The 23,708-nt window shown below is 49.3% G+C and overlaps 1 protein-coding gene across 3 annotated transcripts in view; it reads right to left on the reverse strand.

The window, feature by feature from the left end:
• TSC22D3 (TSC22 domain family member 3) overlaps nt 1-23,476 on the reverse strand; it is a 67,770-nt gene extending 44,294 nt beyond the window's left edge. The window contains exons 1-2 of one of the 3 annotated variants that reach the window (XM_052663105.1): nt 23,312-23,476; nt 22,227-22,652 (exon numbers count right to left, since the gene is read on the reverse strand). In XM_052663105.1, the coding sequence (XP_052519065.1) occupies nt 22,227-22,652; nt 23,312-23,406 (521 nt within the window). In that variant the 5' untranslated portion in view covers nt 23,407-23,476. Of the gene's footprint in view, nt 1-22,226; nt 22,653-22,933; nt 23,081-23,311 lie in introns of those variants that run through there. The other 2 variants (XM_052663107.1, XM_052663106.1) reach the window with 2 other exon arrangements.
• Nucleotides 23,477-23,708: the final 232 nt, after the last annotated feature.

Genomic DNA, 23,708 nt, shown 5'->3' on the forward strand with positions numbered 1-23,708 from the left:
GTGACTCCTATGGATAATGTGGATAATGAATATAAGAACAACCAAAATGTGACAGATACAAGAATGGATCTATGTGGCTAAAGACAGAGGCTGCAATGAATTAGAAGTACACAATCTAGTATTATTAAGGAACAAGCATGATCCTGGATGCTCTAAATAGAGAAGAAGCCTGTAGGAACTCTGAGGTCATCTTCCTTCTCTATTCCATGGCCATTGGCCACTAATGAAACCCTATACTGCTCCAGTCTCCCGTGGGACAGCTAGCTCAGGGAGTTAGGACAGGTGATTAGGTCCTCTGAGGTTCAGTTAATTTTGCTCTTTTCCAAACCTGCCATCTTGCAAAATATGTGTCACTGGTAAGAAGAGAGATGGGGGTGACCGGCTAAAGCTGTTACAGAGGGCATAATGAAGTTTCTGGTAGAGAATTTGGAGATTGTCTAAGGGATAGAGAAATACAAGCTGGTTCAAATTTTTTATAATAGATTTTGTTAATTTGGAAAAGAAAGCTGACAAAGGGCATCGGAACTACCATTAAGCATAAAAGAGGTGGATCAGAAAGCAGGAGGACAAAATTTGGGAGGAACAGTCTCAGAGAGCAAAGGTTGTTAAACCCTGGACTGGGCCACAAAGGATGTTGTAGTATTTCCTTTCTTAGAGGTGTTGGAAATTCAGCTGTCTCGGCTTGAGCCTTTGGCTAAAGACAGTTCCAAGGACAACATAGCAAAGACATGCAAGGCTCCTGAGGTACAATCCAGGCGGAAGGTAGGAGAACAGACGCAAAACCTTGATCGGCTTTCCACTTCCTTCTAGGGCTCACCTCACAATCCGCAAGGTGAGCCCCGGGAGGAAGCAGGACTAATAATCATGTTCCCTATCTCAGAGCAATGGGAGGAGGAAGGGGCCCATCACAAATTCTTCATAGAAATGGGAACCCTCTTGTACAGTTTGATTTTATACAAATTTCCCACCAAATCGTGCCTGAATCTGTCCAGAAATCGGCACCAGTCCGTGTGAAATTGCCACAGTGACATATTTCCTGTCCTTCTACTGGGGCTTTGTGCATTCGGAGAAAGACTGGAACCTCTTTGACTTACTTCCTGGAAATACTCCTTAAGTTGGAGCTGAATATGCCTGTGAACAATGCTGAGAAGAAATCAGAGGAAGGTCGTGAGGACAGCCCCACCAACTTCTCAGCGACTGTGTCCCAGAGTGTGGTAGAGGCGGTGCCCTGGAGCCAGGGGAAAGGCCTGCTGCTGATTTGGAGTGTTGAGTGTCACGGGGCAGAGCAGGACACCAGAGATATAAAAATAGCAGAATGTTCTTACACTTGGAAGCGGGCTGTCAGAGGGGGCCTTCAAGCTAGGTGTACATGGATAAGTTAAAAAGTGAAAGTCGCTCAGTCGTGTCCAACTCTTTGCAACCCCATGGATAGTCCAAGAGATTTTCCAGGCCAGAATACTGCATAGTTGTTCCCTTCTCCTGGGGGCCTTCCCAACCCAGGGATCAAGCCCAGGTCTCCAGCATTGCAGGTGGATTCTTTACCAGCTGAGCCACCAGGGAAGCCCGTACATGGATAAGAGGATCTCAAATCATACAGTACGGCTCCCCTTGCCTGCCTCTGCTAACACAGTGTGGTCGGATGGCCCCGAATCCAGTGATTTGCCTACCACTTTCAAGATTTAGGCCATGTCTGAGGGCCACCAGTACTGTTCTTTATTTGTTGTTTAGTTGGTCACTCAGCTGTGTACCGACTCTTTTGCAACCCCGTGGACTGCAACCCTCCAGGTTCCTCTGTCCGTGGGACTTCCCAGGCAAGAATGCTGGTGTGGGTTGCCACTTACTTCTCCAGGGGATCTTCTCGACCCAGGGATGGAACCCAAGTGTCCTGCATGGGCAGGTGGATTCTTTAGCACCAAGCCACATGGGAAACCTTATCTATTTAACATTTTCTCTAAAACAGCTTATAGGAGATTCGCTTTTTAAAACTGCCTCCAGCTCAGAAAGATTTTAGAAATCATACAGTGTATGTGTTAGACACACTCCTCCCCCTCCATACATGTTGAATAAATAAATAGCTATAAAAATAGAAAAAGTTAGTCCACGTACCACCTAAAATGATCTTGCATACCACCAGCGCCTGTTTACCGCACTTGGGGGGAACAGTGCTTTCTGTATAAGGCACGCAGAAGGTCCCCACTGCCAACAAGCATGGCTTTCTTTCCTCCTGCAATGTAAAGCCGGCAGGGCTTTAGAGGGCTGAGTGGCCGGGATGCCATCCTGAGCCTGCTTCCCTCACGCCTTCCTCTAGGGCTAGGGGCCCAGCCCTTCCTATTTTCCTCCTTTCAGGTGCCAACCCTGGCCAAGGCTGCAGTTTGCAGCAGAACACAGTGCCCTTATTCTTGGTCAAGTGCTCCTTCCCTCAAGCTATTCCCCCTGCTGAGAATTCCTCACTAGACCTCACTTAACTTGGACAGTGCTCTCTGTGGAGCGGACTTCCTCAGCCTTGGCCCCAGGGGCTGCTTTGGCTGGAGTGCCCCCAAGCCCACATCAGTAGCCTGCCTGTCCAGCCCAGTGCTTACACGGGGCCCAGCCACCTCTGGCTGAGAAGCGTGGAGTGCGTGGTGCCCCGAGCTGGGAACACCGTCTTCCCTGGGAGGCCAGCAACCCCCCTGTCACTGAGCTGGCTCCCCGGGTGGTCAGGAGACAAAGGAGGCCCGCAGCAAGAACATGAGGAGCGGGGCCAAAGTGTTCTGCAGGCCAGAAAGATTGTGCCAATGTGGGGTAAACACAAGCACTATCTAACAATCAGGGCTGGCCAACAAGGGAACCCGCTTGTGGGTAGATGCCTACAGGCTGAAGCAGTGTGTCCACCCCCTGGGGATGCTTTACAAGATTCCTGTGTCTGCTGGAGAGTTAAGGCCCTTTAGGGGCTTAGAGCCCTTTTTGCTGTTATTAAACAGATAATCACTCCCCATTCCACCATCCCCCACCCCCACCCCATCTAACTTGGACTCTCTCAGGGTCTCTGAATGCAAAGTCCCCAGAAACAAAACTGCTCTGAGGGAGGCAGGGCTGAGGCAGGGAGCTCTGCCCGTTCCACTCCCCAGGCTCCCAGAGCTCCCTAACTTCCACTACCCACTGGGAGATGCTTTCCAGTTCAGGGCAGTCCAGCTTGAAAATACTGTGGTGAAGAAAATTAAACCAGGTGAAGACCCAAACCCCTTCAAGTTTAGAAGACACACACAGATTTTTATTTGTGACCTTGCTTGTTTGGAGGTGTAACCTCTATTTGGAGATGAGGGCGGTGGCACAATGCCTCCTGTCTTTCTTTGGGTCCTCCTCTAAACTCTTTCTTCTTCTCCTTCCCTTCAAATTCACTTTCACTCCGGCCTCTCTTCCTCTGCCCCCAACTCTCTCCCCCCTTTCTCTGTTCTTTTCCTTCGGCAGACCTCAAGGCACCAAGGAGGACCTTAGGGGTCTATATATTGCAGCGCAATTCCCTATGGGAATTCTAAGATTCCTTGCAACCACCGGACTCTATGACTGATTAACTGAGGGACAAGAAATGACTGGTGAACAAACTGAGCCAGGAAGAAAGAGGGCTAGCAGCAAGGAAGCAGAGTGTGTGACTCTGAGGGTGAGGACATTAGGGCAGCAGGCAGGTGCCTGACAGGTGGGGCCAGCTTCTCTCTACTCACCCTCCCCACTGCAGCAGAGAGGCTGGTGGGTACACAGTTGGCAGAGGACATTGGAGAAGATCTGCCATGTAGCGAGCCCTGAGCTCTCAAGCCTCGCCTGCCAAGGAGCTCTCTCTGGTTAGTGAAGTGTCACCTACTGTGGCTACGGACCCTCATCATTTAATCCAGGGAGAGATGGTCCACTATGAAGGAATCAGAATGCAGTGAAATGTACCAAACACTGGCTTTCACCAAGCAGACTGGTTTCTGGTAGCTCATCTGTGCATAAGTGAGGGGGAGAGCAGCTATATATAGCAGCAGTCAAATTCTCAAAGGGCCTTGCATTGAGTCATGCAGCGGTGGTTCTAGTGAAAGTGGGGGTTTACCAAGAAACCAGATTTCTAAGACAAAGGACCAGTCTAGTCCTTCTTCTTAGGCAGTTTTTTTAGATGGGATGCAAACATCCAAGACCAGAAAATCCCGCTAGTTCAAATGATAATTTCTCCAAAGACACACACGAAGAACTCAAGAAACTTATTCTGGGTTGAGGAGCTGAGCTTTGGGGCTAAAGGGGTCACTGGGAGACATTTGGTGGAGAGCTCCTTAGCAACTATACCCTGACCACACCCCCAAACACCTTGGTTCTCGTTACTAAATCATTCCATCATCCTTGAGTTTTCAAAGTGAACCCTAATGTTCTATTCAGCCTAGATCCTCTCTTGGGGTTATGACTTTTTACACATTTACCACCTTCTCCTTTCCCTTTCTTGCTTCTGTGAATCCCCTCTTCCTCCCATCCTTCTAACCTTCAGGGGTTCAATGACATATTCATGCGTCCACACATGCCATCTATACACAAGATGCTAGAGGTGTGATCTTTCAGAATATCTGAATTGGAAGAGGGTCAATAAACCCATTCTCTCTCTCCCCTCTCTCATTTTGTAAGTAGGGAAAGCAGCCCACAGAAGGGCAGGGAGTTACTTACTCAAGCTCAAGCATCAGACTGGTGGCAAAGTCGGGACTCGAACCCAGATCTTCTGGATCCAAATCTGACCCACTTTCTACAACCTCAAGCTGTAGCTCCTCCAGGAACTGTGCCTCCTCCATGAATTCGGGGTCCTCTACCAACTGGGGCTCTTCATGAGCTGAGGCTCCTCCAGGCTTTCCCCCTTCATTGTCACTGTTGCCCAGGGAAATCTTGATTGCCTGGCTGGGGTTGGTTCCTCTCTCTCTCTGTACCTCCCTCTCATGCTCTAGCTCTCCCTCTATAGCTGCCGGGCTAGGGCGGGATCAACTGCAAACTCTTGCCCAGGCTCAGAAGAAAAAGTGCTCAGGGAGCCTCGGGGCCAGCCTGGGCTGGCTCAGTTGTGGAGGCGGGAGGAAGTTCCTGGCCCTGAGTGCCTTCGGGGGCTCCCAGGCTCTGAGGGAAGGCTGGAGCTCCTGGGGCAAGTGCTGCCCTCCAGATCTTCTGCGGAGGCCGGGCCAGCTTCCTAAACTAACTCCCAGACTGAAGGGGAGGGCCGGATCCTCCAGGGGAGCCCAGACAGTGGCTCTGCCAGCCAGCCCCTGTGGTTGGAACTTTCAAAAAGACCAATGTTTCAGCAACTTATTTCTTTTCCAACCCGAACAGCAAGCCTTTCTGTCCCCCTTGCATGACTGTGGCTGTGGCGTGCAGCCCCAGTCTGAACAGAAGCAGAATTCCAGGGCTGGGACTCCATAACACCCAAACCACTGGTCAATTCCATTAAATAAAATCAAATAAAAAACCACCATTTTGGGCATCAGGGAGACCCAAAGCTGGTCTCTTGGCATGGAGATGCTGTGTACCTACTGGGATGGGATATGCACAGCCATCTAGAGATGAGAAGTCATAAGACCATTGAATCAGGAGACATGATTTCTCTTTTCGGCTGGTCACTAATTGCCGTTTGGCGTGTGACAGGCACCCACCCATCTCTGGGCCTCAGTTTCCTCATCTGTGAAGGGTGAGGGTCAGACTGAATGACTGCCCTCTGGTAGAAACCCTACCAGATCTGAGCCTCTGTGTCTCTGGCTAAGATGCAAGTGAAGGCAGAAGGTGCCAGCCCCAAACAATGGGTAGATGGAAGTTCAAGGTCTTGAAGATGCAGTCCCCAGTTCCACTGCCCTCTGAAATCCTTCTCCACTTGCCAGCAGTGCCAGTAGGGTGCCCTCATGCCTCTTCAGGTTTCAATCTCTGGTAAAAATGTCAAAGCTCCCAGCAGTTTGTCCCCCGCAAACAGAAGGAAAACCAAACAGAAGGAAAACGAGAAGCCTTGTCAGTCATTTACACCTGAGTGTGAATGAAGAAGGTTCAGAGAGCAAGCCTTGACAGAGATAAAGCTTGCCAGACTGGGCTGCGGGTGTTAGCTGGCTTTGGGCAGGACAGGTTCTGTGATTGACGGAGCAAGGGGAGGGGTCTGTGAGGGGACTGGTGAGAGAGGGAGATAAGGCATGTCCCAAAAGGTTTTGTTCTGGAACGTCCTCTCACTTAAACCCCACCCCTCAACCACACTTCCACCATTTTCTTTTTCTTTTTTTACTTCCGCCATTTTCTAAATGAGGAGACGGAGGTCGAGCAGTCACTTGCTAACGTCACATCGTCTGTCAGGCCCTTCTCTACTCCTCAGTGGCTGCTCCAGGGTCTTTTGAGGTGAAGAAGCCCACCCCAGCTCCCCACAAAGGCAAGCACCTCCCACCCTACTGGGAGAGAACCTGGGAAAAACAGAGTGGGGCCCTGACTCTCTAGGATCCTGGCTCCCCAGCATTCAAAAGCTCTGGACATACCTTGCAGTTAATACTAGAATATACCAGCAAAGCCACCCACATCTGAATAGGTAGCTGAAGACATTTTGGAGACATAGTCATTTCGGGGGGCTAGTTTCGAGTATAATTTTCAGTGCATTAGTTCTTTATTCTCTTCACTGACATTCACCCTGTTCATCTGGCAGGTGAAGAGCTCTTCAAAGTCTTTCTGATCTTGATTTTCAGCTGATAGGCCATTAGGGCCCTTAGAGAATCACTCTGCCTAAATCATGGTTGCTTGATCTTGGCAATGAGAAAATTTCCTTGGGGGTTTGCTTCTATCTGAGGCCCCCAGTGAGCCAGAGTAACTTCAAAATCCACACCTTAGGGTATTAGCAGTGACTGGATTCATTTTAACTTTTCTTGCTACTGATTTGGGGCAAGAATCCCTCACAGAGGGACATAAATGATACAATGCCCAAGGTTTTAACAAGGTAACTTTTGTTTTTGTGAATTTTCTAATCCTGTGGGAAGGATTAGAACACCCCTCAGCCTGTGTTCTCACAGCTTCCTGCACCTTTTCTTCATTATGATCAATTGTAATGATATGGCTATTTGTGTAATTATTATTTGCTGTCTGTCTCCACTACTAGATTGTAAATTTCCTGCCACGGGGATCCTTCCTGGCTTGTTGGCTGCCACTTTCTCCCCGTGTCTGATTTTCACATGTGTGTGGAAGGAGAAATCCTCCTCATCCCCAAGCACCTGGGGTGTGCAGTCTTATTCCAATGACTTCCCACACTGAATGCCCCCCAAAATTGTTAGACCATTAGGATGGATGTCCCACTGAAGCTAATCTGCCTAGGAGATAAGAAAGCTGAAAGATTCAGAGGGGAATTAATAGCTCCTTAGTCCGTTCCCCCACATGATTCCAGTCCTAGAAGAGCTAGTAAAGAATCTGCCTGCAATGCAGGAGACCCCAGTTCAATTCCTGGGTTGGGAAGATCCCCTGGAGAAGGGATAGGCTACCCACTCCAGTATTCTTGGGCTTCTCTTGTGGCTCAGCTGGTAAGGAAGCCGCCTGCAACTGTGGGAGACCTAGGTTTGATTCCTAGGTTGGGAAGAGCCCCTGGAGAAGGGGAAGACTACCCACTCCAGTATTCTGGCCTGGAGAATTCTATGGACTGTATAGTCCGTGGGGTCACAAAGAGTCAGACATGACTGAGCGACTTTCACTTCACTTCACTTCCATTTCCAATGGAAATATCATACGTGTTTCTATTACGAAAGTATTTTCCTAAAAACATTCATCTCTCACACATGCACTTTTCTTTTCCTTATAAGCACCTGCATCTGATGCCTTTGCTTTCCCCACCTGTCTGACCCCTTCTGTCCATGATCCTTATTACCAGCCCTCTCGTACTTTTATTCAGTTCTTTACTGCTAGTCACCACCTTCCCTGTGTTTATGTTTTATGTAACATCCCTTGGTAACTCTGTCTAGCTTCTCTGCTTGCTGGTAGTCAGGAAGTTCTTTCTGTTATCTAATCACAGTTCTTCATGCTACAGTAGAGGCCTATTTCCTCTCGTTCTGTTTCTAGTGTGGTTTGGAAATAGCTAGTCACCATCTCTGAGTCGTGACTTTCTTATATTTGAAGATCAACCTCTCTTTGGCCGCCATCTGGCCCATTCTTATGCTCCTCTTCAATCAATCATCTTGGCTCTTTAGTTTGGCCCCACAGCTCCCTGAACTCCCAGGCATTAGCTCGTTGGCTAAGCAAGCTTCTCTTCCCTTCTGCATTCAGACTGTTTTCCAGCCTGGACAAATTATCTGACATTTGCACCCCAGAAAATTTAACCCTGGGGCCCCAGAAACAAATGCAGCCTGAAGCTTTGTGCCCCACGGCCACTGTACAATGAGAAGCATTCACAGCTTAGAAGCAAAGGGAAAATAAAAACCCCGATGACCCTCTGTGGTTCTTTTTTTCTTTACAGTAAATAATTTACAAAAACAGATTTTCCTCCACCATAGGCTTTATCACTGGTCCCCAGGGCCAGCCTTTACGCATTTCCATACCGTCATGGACTATTTTTAGTGAAAGATGACATTAAGTACTGGCTGCCCTGTGGGCCTCAACCCCCATCTCTTCCTCCTGTCAGAATGTTGTCAGACCTCCCCTTTTGGACCTGCTGGCCTCTCATAGCCTAGAAATATTTCCAAGAGTGTGAGTAGCTATGGCATGACTTCAGGGGTTTCTGAGAAAGCCTCTGTCTAAACATATCTCCTTCGGCTTGGGTCTGATGATTAGAATTTCAGCCATAGAGATTCATTTCTTTAGCTCAATATCACTTCCTCAGGAAGCCTTGTCTGATACTTTGTTACACTCTCAGGGAGGAGCTTATTCCTTTTCCCTCTTGGAGCTTCTTTGTAATTATGGATTCATTGTGTGGTTATTTAGGTTAATTTCGTCTCTTTACTCTACTATTCCATGATGGCTGTGGCCATGCTTTTTGTGAGTTCCCCACTCTATCCCCAGTGCTTAACAGTGGTCATGTATGGATGTGAGAGCTGGACTGTGAAGAAAGCTGAGCACCGAAGAACTGATGCTTTTGAACTGTGGTGTTGGAGAAGACTCTTTGGAGTCCCTTGGACTGCAAGGAGATCCAACCAGTCCATCCTAAAGGAGATCAGTCCTGGGTGTTCATTGGAAGGACTGATGCTGAAGCTGAAACTCCAGTACTTTGGCCATCTCATGCAAAGAGTTGACTCGTTGGAAAAGACCCTGATGCTTGGAGGGATTGGAGGCAGGAGGAGAAGGGGACGACAGAGGATGAGATGGCTGGATGGCATCACCGACTCGATGGACATGAGTTTGAGTGAACTCCAGGAGTTGGTGATGGACAGGGAGGCCTGGCGTGCTGCGATTCATGGGGTCGCAAAGAGTCGGACACGACTGAGCGACTGAACTGAACAGTGAGCCTGTCACATGGAAGGCATGAGAGAAATATTTGTTGTTGACTGAATCTGCTCATGAACCTAAATGTGAATTTTCCAGAGCACTGATGGGAAAGGGTGTGGGCATGCATGCCCAGGACATTAGCTTGGTGCAAGGGCCCCAGAAAGCAAGGTGCTGACCATAAGTAGCAATCTGCTTCCCCAGATGACCCAAGGCTGCTTCCTTTTTGCTACTCCAGCTCCCTTTCCTTTCCTGTCAGCTTGAGACTTCCCTCCTTCCTCAGCCCAACCCCAGGACCTACATTTATATGGCATCTGGGAAGGAAGGGTTTGACCAAGGTATTGATACAAATAAGGCTAAAATGACACCCTGTGGGGCCATCAGGAACTTTTTTTCCAGAGAGATTTGGGTGAACAATGTGTGTGTGTGTGAGTGTGAGTGTGTGTGTGTGTGTGTGTGTGTGTGTGTGTGTGTGTGTGTGTATTCGTGGGCTTCCCTGATAGCTTAGCTAGTAAAGAATCTGCCTGAAATGCAGGAGACCTGGGTTCAATCCCTAAGTTGGGAAGATCCCCTGGAGAGGGAAATGGCAACCCACTGCAGTATTCTTGCCTGGAGAATCCCATGGACAGAGGAGCCTAGTGGGCTAAGTCCATGCAGTCGCAAAGAGTCAGGCACGACTGAGCAACTAACACTACCACACTACATATGTATTCTCAGGGCAGTGCCTTGACATGATCCTGGTTCTGTTATCCCCCTCAGAAGGGGCCTGGTGGAGACCGAGACCAGAGATGCACAGATGTGAAGCCATACTCACAGACTCCTCTGGTACCCATTGTCAACTGCACGCCCACGCTTAGCCTTCCTGGTTCTGATGGACTTTCTGCAAGCATCCTTGAAGGGTGCCTTTCCACTCTTGGGCCCTGAAGGCCTCCACCTACCCAAGACTAGCTAGGTCCCTGAGGGGAGGCTTGCTCCAACTCAGAGAGGGGCCACAAGAGGAGGGCCAGAGAAGGCCTCTCATACATGGAAAGTGTTCCTCGCTGTCCCCACCCCAGCCAGCTCCTTCTGACCCATGACACTTGCTGGACAGGCAAGGTCCCCTGCTCCCCTCCCAACCAGATGGCCTCACAGCTCTTCCCACTGGCCATTCTTTAAGGCCCTGCTGGAAGCTGCTGCCATAAACAGACTCTCCCTTCCTAGTTTGCTTTGGCACAGCAAAATGGCTGTGTGGGGAGGCCTTACAAATAGCTGTGAAAAGAAGAGAAGTGAAAAGCAAAGGAGAAAAGGAAAGATAAAAGCATCTGAATGCAGAGTTCCAAAGAATAGCAAGAAGAGATAAGAAAGCCTTCTTCAGTAATCAATGCAAAGAAATAGAGGAAAACAACAGAATGGGAAAGACTAGAGATCTCTTCAAGAAAATTAGAGATACCAAGGGAACATTTCATGCAAAGATGGGCTCAATAAAGGACAGAAATGGTATGGATCTAACAGAAGCAGAAGATATAAAGAAGAGGTGGCAAGAATACACAGAAGAACTGTACAAAAAAGATCTTCACGACCCAGATAATCACAGTGGTGTGATCACTCATCTAGAGCCAGACATCCTGGAATGTGAAGTCAAGTGGGCCTTAGAAAGCATCTCTACGAACAAAGCTGGTGGAGGTGATGGAATTCCACGGGAGCTGTTTCAAATCCTGAAAGATGATGCTGTGAAAGTGCTGCACTCAATATGCCACCAAATTTGGAAAACTCAGCAGTGGCCACAGGACTGGAAAAGGTCAGTTTTCATTCCAATCCCAAAGAAAGGCAATACCAAAGAATGCTCAAACTGCCACACAATTGCACTCATCTCACATGCTAGTAAAGTAATGCTCAAAATTCTCCAAGCCAGGCTTCAGCATTACGTGAACCGTGAACTCCCTGATGTTCAAGCTGGTTTTAGAAAAGGCAGAGGAACCAGAGATCAAATTGCCAACATCTGCTGGATCATGGAAAAAGCAAGAGAGTTCCAGAAAAACATCTACTTCTGCTTTATTGACTATGCCAAAGCCTTTGACTGTGTGGATCACAATCAACTGTGCAGAATTCTGAAAGAGATGGGAATACCAGACCACCTGACCTGCATCCTGAGAAACCTGTATGCAGGTCAGGAAGCAACAGTTAGAACTGAACATGGAACAACAGACTGGTTCCAAATAGGAAAAGGAGTGCGTCAAGGCTGTATATTGTCACCCTGCTTATTTAACTTATATGCAGAGTACATCATGAGAAACGCTGGACTGGAAGAAACACAAGCTGGAATCAAGATTGCCTGGAGAAATATCAATAACCTCAGATATGCAGATGACACCAACTTTATGGCATAAATTGAAGAGGAACTAAAAAGCCTCTTGATGAAAGTGAAAGAGGAGAGTGGAAAAGTTGGCTTAAAGCTCAACATTCAGAAAATGAAGATCATGGCATCCAGTCCCATCACTTCATGGGAAATAGATGGGGAAACAGTGGAAACAGTGTCAGACTTTATTTTTTTGGGCTCCAAAATCACTGCAGGTGGTGACTGCAGCCATGAAATTAAAAGATGCGTACTCCTTGGAAGAAAATTTATGACCAACCTAGATAGCATATTCAAAAGCAGGGACATTACTTTGCCGACTAAGGTCTGTCTAGTCAAGGCTATGGTTTTTCCTGTGATCATGTATGGATGTGAGAGCTGGACTGTGAAGAAGGCTGAGCATCGAAGAACTGATGCTTTTGAAGTGTGGTGTTGGAGAAGACTCTTGAGAGTCCCTTGGACTGCAAGGAGATCCAACCAATCCATTCTGAAGGAGATCAGCCCTGGGACTTTGGAGGGAATGATGCTAAAGCTGAAACTCCAGTACTTTGGCCACCTCACGTGAAGAGTTGACTCATTGGAAAAGACTCTGATGCTGGGCGGGATTGGGGGCAGGAGGAGAAGGGGATGACAGAGGATGAGATGGCTGGATGGCATCACTGAGTCGATGGACGTGAGTCTGAGTGAACTCCGGAAGTTGGTGACGGACAGGGAGGCCTGGCGTGCTGCGATTCATGGGGTCGCAAAGAGTCGGACACGACTGAACTACTGAACTGAACTGAACGGAACTGAACTGAAGTTTTGGGCTTGCAGATCAAGAAACAGTAAACTTGAGCCCTTTCCCTCAAGAAGCAGAAGCCCCAGCCTAGCCTGCAGTGGCTGGGGGCTCTGCTGCAACCGCTTTGGTCCTGCCCCCTCCCTCCTCTACCCCTCTACCGTGCCTAACAGGGCAGGCATTCAATAACTCTGCAGTAGGTGCTGGGTAAATAGCAGACCTATGGTCGATAAATGATGGATTGATTAATTGAAGTGCTTGGCCGCTCAGTACAAGGTCTAATGAGGCCCTGCCGTGGTTCAGTTCCATGTGCACCTGGGGAAACAGAGTTTAGTGCATTAGGACTGGGCCAGGTTTATCTTGTTCCTTTTTGTTTCTTTTTCTTTTTTTACTGCAACTGACTATGAACTGAAAGGGTGAGGGATAGAGAGAAGTGAGGGGCTGGAGGCCTGGGAGGGGCCTCAAGAAAGGGGAATCCTACACCTCTGCCTCAGTTCCCACCCCCAACTGTCACTGGATTCAGGGAATTTGGGGAGCCCAGCTCTCCTGAGCCCTGAGATGGTGGTCCTGGGCTTGTCTGAGAGTTGCATACAAATCACACCTGTCAGTAATTCCCATGCTACCTTTTGACTTTATCTCCCTGTTTCTTCTTCCTTTCCTTGGACAGGAGGGCAGAGTCCCCCATGACACTCGGCCTGTGAGCCATTTACCCACTGACAACACAGTGTGACAGGCTGGGTGGAGACAAGGAAAGAGAAGAGGACCTATTGGTTTCGACATAAACTTTGAGCCAGTGGACTATGAGATTGATGGGGCTATTCTGTGTTGTAGATATTCATGTGAGTTTATTAGAGAAATATGTCATAGAATTTAGCAAGTCCCATTTCACTGGCGGCTCAGTTGCACCAAACCAGTAATGCCATTTTCTGAAAAGGCTTGGAAGTGAACTCAGAGAAGGCAATGGCACCCCACTCCAGTACTCTTGCCTGGAAAATCCCATGGACGGAGGAGCCTGCAGTCCATGGGGTCACTAAGAGTCGGACACGACTGAGCGACTTCACTATCACCTTTCACTTTCCATTTTCATGCATTAGAGAAGGAAATGGCAGCCCACTCCAGTGTTCTTGCCTAGAAAATCCCATGGATGGGGGAAACTGGTGGGCTGCCGTCTATGGGGTCGCACAGAGTCGGACATGACTGAAGCGACTTAGCAGCAGCAGCAGGAAGTGAACTAGGTATCACTGTGAATTCAGGCCAGCCTGGAGACTTTGAGACTTTGAGACTTTGTGAAGAATGGATTGGGCCTCCCAGCTTCCTCTAAACCCATCTCCCTAAAGTCCCCAGAACAGTACCTGACACAACAAGCAGATACAAAAGGAAGAAGAACTTCTGACACCTGTTCTGCACCCCCCACCCCCAATGCACCAGGCTGACTTCAGCACTGCACCATCAGGTGACAGCAGGAGATGCCAACCCTCAAGAACACCCCAAACCATGCTTAACTCCATAGCAGCTCACCTACCTGCTTACATGTGCTGCAGAGTGGGGGGGCCTCAGGGAGGAATCACCTTCACTGCCTGGCACTTGCCTCTGAGCAGACTCTTGGCCTGACACTAGGCAGGGGAGGCTTTTCCTTTGGAAGTGTAGTGAGCTCTACTTAGACCCCCAGCAGGCTTCTGAATGCCTGGCCCCAGGGAAGCCTGCCACTGAGCAAGCAGAAGCTTGATGCCTCAGTAACCTGGCTCTGTTACATAAGGCACTACGAGAGATATGAGTCAGGGACCTCAGGCTGGCCCAGGCCCAGCCTAGCCTGGGAGTGAGGCTAAAAGGGAGGTGTGTATTTGTGTGTGGGGGGAGGGGGGGTAAGCCAGGAAGGAGCTGCTGGAACCACTTCCTTTCCTCTCACTTCTCACCCCCTTCTTCCTCAGGGATAGCTATAGCCAATCGCTGGCCTACAAAGCTCGGAGTGGGAATCCCGGCCAGACCCTGAGCTGTGAGCAGCTGCTCTCCATCTCCCCTGAAGAGAAGACAAGAGGAAGTAGGCTGAATACCCAAGGCTGTTTCGTGAGTAAATTCTTCCTTCTAGGAAGGATGGGGAAGGTCCCTTCAGGGCTTTGTCCACAGGCAGGGGCCTGATTTCAGGCTGGGCCTATTTGAGGAAAGTGTTTCCCAGGGGAGGAAGGCTGATTGCATGCCTGGGACATCACCGACCAAGCAGCTTAGGGCTCTGGTTTCCCCTCAGGCTAGTGCTGCACAATGGGAAGCCTCCCAGTCAGTCTTCGTGCTGGCTGGGATCTCACACCTCACAAACTGTTTCCCATAGGGCAACAGCCACTTTGGGGCAGAGATTTCCAGGTAGAAGGTACAAGTGAATTAGCTTTGCCCCATGAAAAGACTCCCTCCTGCCCAGATTAGCATTTGAAAAAGCTCATTTTCTAGACTCCTCCCATCTTATCCCCACTCTGACTCCTTAGCTAAGCTGGATTTTGGCATGGGTACGTGGTGGCTTCCATAAGCCATTTCCCCACGCTGACTCCTCATCAAACCTGCTTTGAGGCCGAGATCTAGCCTTCAGCCTTCACAGAGATCCCATTAGTCCACAGGGTCCTGCTCTGCCAAACCCATGGCCCCAAGCGAAGCTCTAACCCTTGTCCCATTATTGCAGGCAATGGGACAGCGCAACGTGTTCTGGGCCATTATTGCCTTCTTCACCTAAAAGAGAAATTTGGTCTTTTTTGACCCCTGTGGTCAAGGAATGCTCTCCCTTGAGTGCACTGAGCACAGAGTGCCCCATCAAATGGGCCCAAGCTTCAGGCCCACTCAGCACACTGGCTTCTCTAGGGCTAGTGAGACTACTGCATGACACCAACCAATTTGTTATGTAAACCCAGCCAGTCATGGCAGATTATGGCTCTGTGGATATCTTGAGGGATCCCTTACATAAGAGGAGAAAGTTCAGGTAAGAGCATAATCGTGATGAGCAAACACGGTGCAATGGCTACCACCAAGGTAAAGACATGGCTGACCTTATTCCTCTCAGCCAGCCCACAGGCACAGGCAAGTGCTCTGCTGGGCTCCACCACCCAGGAGACCCAGAGACCCTGGCAGCCTCGGCCAGACACATCCATCTCCATTTACCCAGACTTCCTGGCCTTCAGGACCTGTTATGGAAAGGAGCCAAAGCTCTACCTGGAATTGAGAGCCTGTTAGTTTATCTGGAAGTGCAAATATAAGCAGTTAACCTTCTCTTCAGGCGAGGAGGGAAAATAAGGTCACCCTGGAAAGAGTTATTTTCTGAGGTGTGGGCTCACATGGGCCCATTCCTGGCAAGACTGAGGAGGAGGAGGAGGTGGAATTTGTGTTCTGTTCTTGTCACTTTTCTTGAAGAGCACAAATCTTCCATCCAGACCTCTCGAGCTCCGTGCTGCCCAGAGCCTCACATTGCAGCAGGCCTTTCAAGGACTCTGGCCCCATCTCTCTACTTCTCTTCTCCAAATTTGGCTTTCATAGGTTTCATTCCCATAGAACCCTATGCCCAATGAGCTGTCACCCCCAAAGGAAGTTCTGATAAACAAGTTCACACAAAGTGGTCAATGGTGAGTAAAACATGTACATGTTACTCTTTTAAAAAGGAAATCTTGGGTAGCAAACCTGGGTAGATCCTGCCCATTCATGAGAGAGACACACTCAAACTTTTTCCAGTCCCCAATTCATGAGCATCCTGAAAGCACATCATTTCCCTCATAAAACTTGTATCATTTGGTTAAACTTCTTAGCTTTCTTTCATTGTAATCACTAGCACTAGCAGCTGACTCGGGGAGGGAGGCCTTCTCCCCAAAGAAATAGACATTTGCTCTTTTCATGGGCCTTACTATACTTGAATGAATTGACTATGAGAAAAGGACTACAAAATTGGGTTGAAAAGTAGGTTCTGGGCAACTCCACTCCTAGGTAGAGACCCAAAAGACTTGAAAGAAGGAGCTCAAAAAGATACGTGGACACCACCGTCCAAAGCAGCATACTTCACCAGATCAAGCAGGTGGAAAGAACCCGAGTTTGTGAACAGATGAACTGGATGACACAAAATGTGGTGTATCCATCAAAGGAATGTCATTCACTCATAAACAGGAAGCAAGTGCTGATAAATGGATAGACCTTGACAACATTACCTCACGTGAAGGAAGCTATACAAAAGGCCACATTTTGTATAATTTGACTCATACAAAATAACTCAAATAGGCAAATTCCTGAGCTAGAAGAACAGAGGTTACCAAGGACTGGAGGGAGAGGAGAACAGGGAATTGCTGCTTAATTAAATGAAGAGTTAGTCATTCAGTCATGTCTGACTCTTTGCGACCTCATGGACTGTAGCCCACCAGGCTCCTCTGTCCATGGAATTCTCCAGGCAAGAATACTGGAGTGGGTAGCCATTTCCTTCTCCAGGGGATCTTCTGGACCCAGGGATCAAACTCGGGTCTCCTGCATTACAGGCAGATTCTTTACCACCTGGGCCACCAGGGAAGGTACTAAATAGATACAGAGTTTCTATTTGGGATGGTGCCAAAGTTCTGGAATGGGTAATATTGCTGACTGCACCATTGTGAATATACTTAATACCACTGACTTGCACACTTAAAAATGATTAGAATGACAAATTTTATCTTATAAATATGTTATTGTATATACACATATACCTAATGTATACATATTCTTTATATACATATATAACATACACTCACATATGTAGTATATATAGTAGTTGCTGGTAGAGTAGGGTCACTCACCACCCAAAGCCTCTGAGCACATGGAATTCACATCTGTGTCTCAGCAAAAAGACAATTTCTAACACATCAGGGCTCTCATGAGGTATACAAACCATGAATGTCACGTCTGCAAATGCATTTGTGTTTTTAACAGAGATGTCTCTTAATTCAAGGTGCCTATTCTTTGTCAGACCACTAGGCACTCAGGGAAAAGTTATTTTAAATTACCCTGGCCTAGGAAAGGACTTTCAGAGCTTGATACCAAAAGCAAAACTCACAAAAGCAAAAAATAACAGACTTAAGCACACAGAAACGTAAAACCTTTTCCCAGCAAAGTACACCATCCTCAAAATCAAATGGCAAAATTAGTTGACAAACGGTTGCAACCTCTAAATCAGAATTTCTTGTGGTGTGGCCCAAATACTGCTGCACTATGGAATAGGAACTTTAGATGGCAAGGACAGAAAACTGATCTGAGAGTATAAAATTCAGCTCTACAGCAGGCAGGTGGGAGAGTTTTGCCCCCTAAATCCTCTACGTCCTCAGAAATCAGGTTCAGGAATATACATTTATGAAATCATTACTTTGAAGACTCCGAGAAGCACAAATAATTTTTATGCAAATTTTTCTTGGAAGCCTGATCTCTGAATCCACATCTTCCCTTTACTACTGTATATCACATCAATAGGGAAGGTTAAAAGAATTAACACACGTAAAACAACTAGAAATCTTGCTATTATTATTTTCTGAGCATCTAAGTGGGGACCAATTGTTGCCGGCGCAGAAGCTTAAAGGTAGAGTCCAAGGGCTCTCAGAGCTGCAAGAGAACTCAGATTCAAAGTAGCTCAAATCACACTGGCTGGGGTGCTGGGAGCTGAAGAATAGAGCTGATTAAGTAGTTTTGGGTAAAATCTTAGAAATAAATTTGAAAGTACAACAATGACAACACCAGAATATGGCAAAAGCTCCCCTTTCAGCTTGCTATACTTTACTGATCAGAGACTTTGTTGTTGTTTAGTCATTAAGTTGTGTCCAACTCTTTGGTGACCTCATGGACTGTAGCCCGCCAGGCTCCTCTGTCCATGGGATTCTCCAGGCAAGAATACTGGAGTGGGTTACCACTTCCTTCTCCAGGGGATCTTCCCCACCCAGGAAATGAACCCGTGTCTCCTGCATTGGCAGGTGAATTCTTTACCAATGAGCCACCATAGAAGCCCAGATCAGAGAATTAAGGCCCCTCAAATTTCAACTTTGCAAGGCTGCATTTCAGTTGAAAAAAACTAGCTCTTTGCCCAGCATAATCTATCTGCCTCTTAGGTTTTCCAGTTTTAGAAGCATTTTCAACAAATAATACAGTATGCTAAGTCACTTCAGTCGTGTCCGACTCTGTGCAACCCCGTAGACGGCAGCCCACCAGGCTCCCGATTCTCCAGGCAAGAATATTGGAGTGGGTTGCCATTTCCTTCTCCAATGCATGAAAGTGAAAACTAAAGTGAAGTTGCTCAGTCGTGTCTGACTCTTAGCGACCCCATGGACTGCAGCCCACCAGGCTCCTCCATCCAAGGGATTTTCCAGGCAAGAGTACTGGAGTGGGTTGCCAATAGCCCCCTAATAATAGATTGACCAATCATCCCAGTTTCCTTGGGACTGTCCCTGTTTGAGCACTGAAAGTCCTGTGTTGGTGGAAAGTCCTGGGATGGTTGGTCAGCTGACCTAATTAGGACATTTTAACCATTTGATTAGTTTACGGGCTAATATTTGCCTCTGCTTAACAATTCTTCCTTCATCGACAATTCTTTAGTGTCCTCCTGATCTTAGGTGGAGTCTTGGCTCTGCTCTTCATTGTAAGGCACTGAGAAAGTTATTTAATTTTCTCCAGCCTTAATTTCCTTCATTAAAAAATGAAGAATGGTGATAACAGTACCCATTTCATTGGGTTGGTGTAAAATTAAATGAGCCTATGCAGATATAGTGCTTAGCACACACTGTAAACACTCAGTAGATGTTTAGCTATTAATCTATTATAGTTATTAGTTACCTAACACAAGATTGAAGGGCTGGTGTGTAAAACACATCTCCCCTTACAAGTAGTTTAGAGGGACTATTTACACACCAATGAGCTACATGCCCATTACCACTGATTCATACGTATATACACAACACTGTTCATCAGGGCTTCTACCAAGCTATCAGAGTTACTGCATGTGGTTCATACCAGAAAAAAAAAATCAGATTTAAACACTTATAAGAATTTTCCAAGAGTCAATTAAAGTTGTAAAATCTTTACATAGGACCACACCAACAATTAAGCAGTCATCTAGCCCAAAAAACCTTTATTGAGTACTGGCAGGACAATTAGAAGTCAAGGGAAAGCCAAGTAAGTGGAAAACACACCCTACCCTCAAATTGCTTACACTCTTGTGTTCCAAGGAATCCAAGAGCTAAGCTGAGAGTCAGGGACAGGTCAAAGCAGAAACCAGATGGCAATCAAGAATCTGCCCCACGCTTCCTCCCAAGAATATAGGAGCCCTTGCGGCTGGGGACTGGGCTGTAGGAGGAAAGGCAGAAAGAGTCGCTTCTCCAGAAGCCATGAAGGAGACAAGTTAGAGGAAAAAGACACTCAGGCAGCAATCTGAAGTATCAAATAATTAAATGGAATAGAAGTAACAATGATGACTGTGGCATGAAGCTAGAAAACCAGGGAATAAATGAAATAGGAAGAGGAAATTTTCCCTCAGAAGACTGTCCAGCCTAGATTTTGGAGAAACCCCATGACCAGCAATAATGGCCTCCTACTTTGCCAATGAGCGTGTCATTTGTAGGCAAACTTTCAACCAAATTCAGAATCTCCAGTCTCTAAGGTCCCAGTTGTGAAGAGAAATGACAGAATGCTGTGTTTCTGGAACTGTTAAAGTGGTTACCACAGGACCCTGTCACTCCTCAGCCTGGGGGCTTGAGTTGCTCTGTTCCCAGGAGGGGAGGCAGGGTGCTCAGAGACAACTTCCCAATGATATGCCCTGTTCCCTCCACCAAAGCTCTCAGCTCCCAACCCAACCTGGTGGCATTTCCAGGCTTTGCCAAGAACCAAGAGGTGTCAACAGAGTAGGTGACAAAGGAGGTCTTGCCGTTTTCAAGAAACCCAGACCACCAGAAAGCCTCCCAAGGTGTGGCGCAAGTGAACGCTTTGATTTCACACTTTCAGCGTCACATCTCACTCACTTAGGTCTGACCCTCCCAGGCCTCCAACCTAGGACCCAGAGCTGAGGAACTGTCCCCTCTTATGATTCGTCAGGCCATTTTGGAGCAGATTCTCTCCCAGTTGAAAGAGTGCAAGTGCCATGAGCCCTCTTTCCAGGTGTTGCTGCCACCCATCCCCCACCACCTACAGCCCTAAGCTCAGCAGACTATTAGGAACCTGTTAGGGCTTTTGCTCGGCAGGGTTGCAGTGGCTGTGGTCTGAATACACTTGTAGTAATCTTTCACCAGAAATGAAGATTCCCTGGAAACTCGGCCTGGTTTCTTAGAGACAATGAGATAAATTGATGCCTAAAGTGAAATAATAGATGAGAAAGGGCTTTGATGGCATGGAAAATGCCTGCAAATACAACCTGTTATAATAATGCTAACGAAGTTGGCAGCCTTGCTTGTCCCCTCCTGGAACTTCTGGGACTGTGGAAGCTAACCTGGGCTGAGCACTAAGTGAGGTAGCTCTTGCCTAGCTCGATGGCTTTTAAAATTTCTATTTGTGTCTCACCGACAAACCATCAAATTATTCAATTATTCTGTGGAAGCCCAAAATTACTTATTACCTTGTCTGAGCACATTACCTGCGATGACTTGGAACCTCAGAACTAGAAGGAAGCTTAGAGACCGGAGAGGTCAAGCAACTTGCTCAGGGTCACACAGGGAACTAGACACATAACTTGTACTACAACCGAGGTCTCCCACAGAGGGTTTCTCTTTCTCTTACATAACCTGTGACCTTGAGGAAGAAGAAAACCCACCCACCCACCCTCACGTGCGTGCACACACACACACACACCAGTGCCTCGTTCCTATGGCTCTAAGAACACCAAACCCACAGGTGAGTTTCCTAAAGTTGCCTCTCCTGCCTCAAAATTGCTGCAGTTGTCTGCCCAAGACCGGCTCTTACCAGAGTGCCTCAGACTGGAAGACTGCAGCCACCTTTGGTCTTCCCATTGTGTTTTTCTCCTCCACTCTCCCTTCCTTGCCCTTCAGCAGGATTTCTAGAAAGTCTGACCTGCACTCCAACAACAGGTTTGCCATGACATGGACTCATCCACCCTCCTGTCCTGGGATGCTCTTTGGGGCTGCTTTTAGCTATCACTGGAAATGGAAGGCTGTGATCCATGGTGGATCATGGATGGGGAGGGGTCCCCCTATCCAGAGTTTCAAGAAATTCTCACAGGTCTCTAATTTTTCTTATTCCCCACCCTCCCCCACACCAGTAGCAGCTGAATCTGCCGGGACAATTTGCTTGCCCCTATTCTCAGTCAGGGCCACTCAGTAATTTAAAAGCCCTTGCAATTTCCGCCCAAGTTTGCCTGTTTGGAAATGGACTTTTGATAAGCGTGGAACTCAGGTCCCAAGAGCATCCCATGGCAGACTCTCCAAAGTGGCCATAGAAATGCAGGCATTTGGGTAGAAAGTGCCGCCGGCTATCCCCGAAGCATCTACCGCTCTGTCGCTCTGTCCATCTTCTGGGCTCCAGCATTTCCCCAGGAAAGCCTCCGCAGGCACCTTTCCAAACAGGGCTCCCACCTGCCAGGCCTCCCCTCAGCCACACAGGAATCCAGCTAGCCTCCCAGGTCGGGTTGTGGCGGTCCTGGGCGCCCAAACCTCCAGTGCCCCTCTCGGCCTTCCGGAGGGGCACATTCAGCCTAGGCAGGTGCGAGGCAGCCGGGACCAGGTGCCCACCCGCGCGTGCCCCGCCACCTACCTGTGGAAGAAGAGCAGAATGGAAAGCATGGTCTGGTCGATGTTGCGGTTGCAGATGCCCTCGTTGATCAGATAGCAGGGGTCCCGCAGCACGGGCTCTAGCGAATCCTGCCGCATTATGCTATTGAGCTTGTCGGTGTTGAGGTTCTCGAAGACCAGCTTCTCCTGCAGCTGCCGAAAGTTGCTCACGGTGGGGCTGCCCGAGTTGTTGTTGTCCCCGCCGTTGTCGCGCTGGAGCCCGCTCCGGTGGGCCAGGTCCAGGCAGCAGTTGCAGCAGTCGAGGCCGACAGGTGAGCGGCAGTCGGACTTGGGCTGGGCCATGTTCTCCAGCTCGGGGCCCGCCTGGCCCGCGAGGTCAGGGGCAGCCGGCAGGTGCGCGCCCGCCGGGCCGGCCGGAGGAGACTCCAGGGTGTCTCGGACAGACAAGCTGCGAGGAGAAGAAGAGTTGGAAATGAGCGTCAAAAGCCGGCCACCGTCGGCTCGGCCCCCTTCTGGCTGCGCCGCTCGGGGTGCGAATAGAAACAGCTGGACAAACAGCTCTGAGCGGATCCTTCGGGCTCACTTCCTCCTCTTCCTCCTCCTCTCCGCCCCCCTCCTCCTCCTCCGCCTCTCCAGGCCAGGGCCGCCCCCCCCCACCCCGAGGTGCCACACGCGGCCCCCGCGCCGTCCCAAGTTTCCCAAGTGTGAGAGCGGGGGCCGGGGGCGGACCTGGGGTGGCAGGAAGGGCGGGCGGCGGGGCCGACAGAGAGCCGGGGCGCGCCCTCGCTCCCTCCCTCTCGGGTTCCCTCCCTCCCTCGCCAGCTCGGGGACTCGCCGGCTCTCAGGCTCTCCGGGGCTGCGCCGGCGGAGCGGTGGCAGAAGCCGAGCGCGAGTGAGCGAGCGAGCGAGCCGCGCGCCCGGGTGTCAGCGCGGAGCCGTGACAGCATGCAAATGACCCGCCGGGGGGCCGGCCGACCACGCGGGGCCGCCGCAGCTTCGCCCGCGCGCGCCCGGGAGCCGGCGGCACGGTACTGTCCCCTTCCCCCGCCCCGCTCCCACCGGGCTTCCGCCCCCATCTCGCCCCGGCACCCGCAGGGCCGCCCGCACCTTCTGCCGCGCTCCCGGGAGCCCGGCCCCGCTCGGCCTCCTTCCGTGAGTCTCGCCGCGCTTCGGCTCGGTCTGTCTCTGTGCTTCTGGCGCATCTTGGGCCAGGAATCCCCGAGAGCCGCCGCGCCACCCCCGTTCTCGAGCTCAACGGGCGGACCAATGTGCCTGGTCCCACCGCGAACGGGTCCTCCTACAGGACAGACGCCGCCTTCGAGAAGCGGGGTGGGGGTGGGGTGAGGTGCAGAGAGCGCGTGGCCCGTGCTGGGTGTCCGAGGGTGCTGTGCGCGCCTCGGGGGTAACCGACACGCTCCTGCAACAAAACTCACAGAAGCACGCTCCACCGCTCCTCGGTTTCTGTCCGGTTCTTCTCCCTTCATTCCTTTCCCCCTTTCCCCTC

This window comes from Budorcas taxicolor, chromosome X (genome assembly GCF_023091745.1).
Source record: "Budorcas taxicolor isolate Tak-1 chromosome X, Takin1.1, whole genome shotgun sequence".
In the NCBI taxonomy this organism is placed as follows: Eukaryota; Metazoa; Chordata; class Mammalia; order Artiodactyla; family Bovidae; genus Budorcas; species Budorcas taxicolor.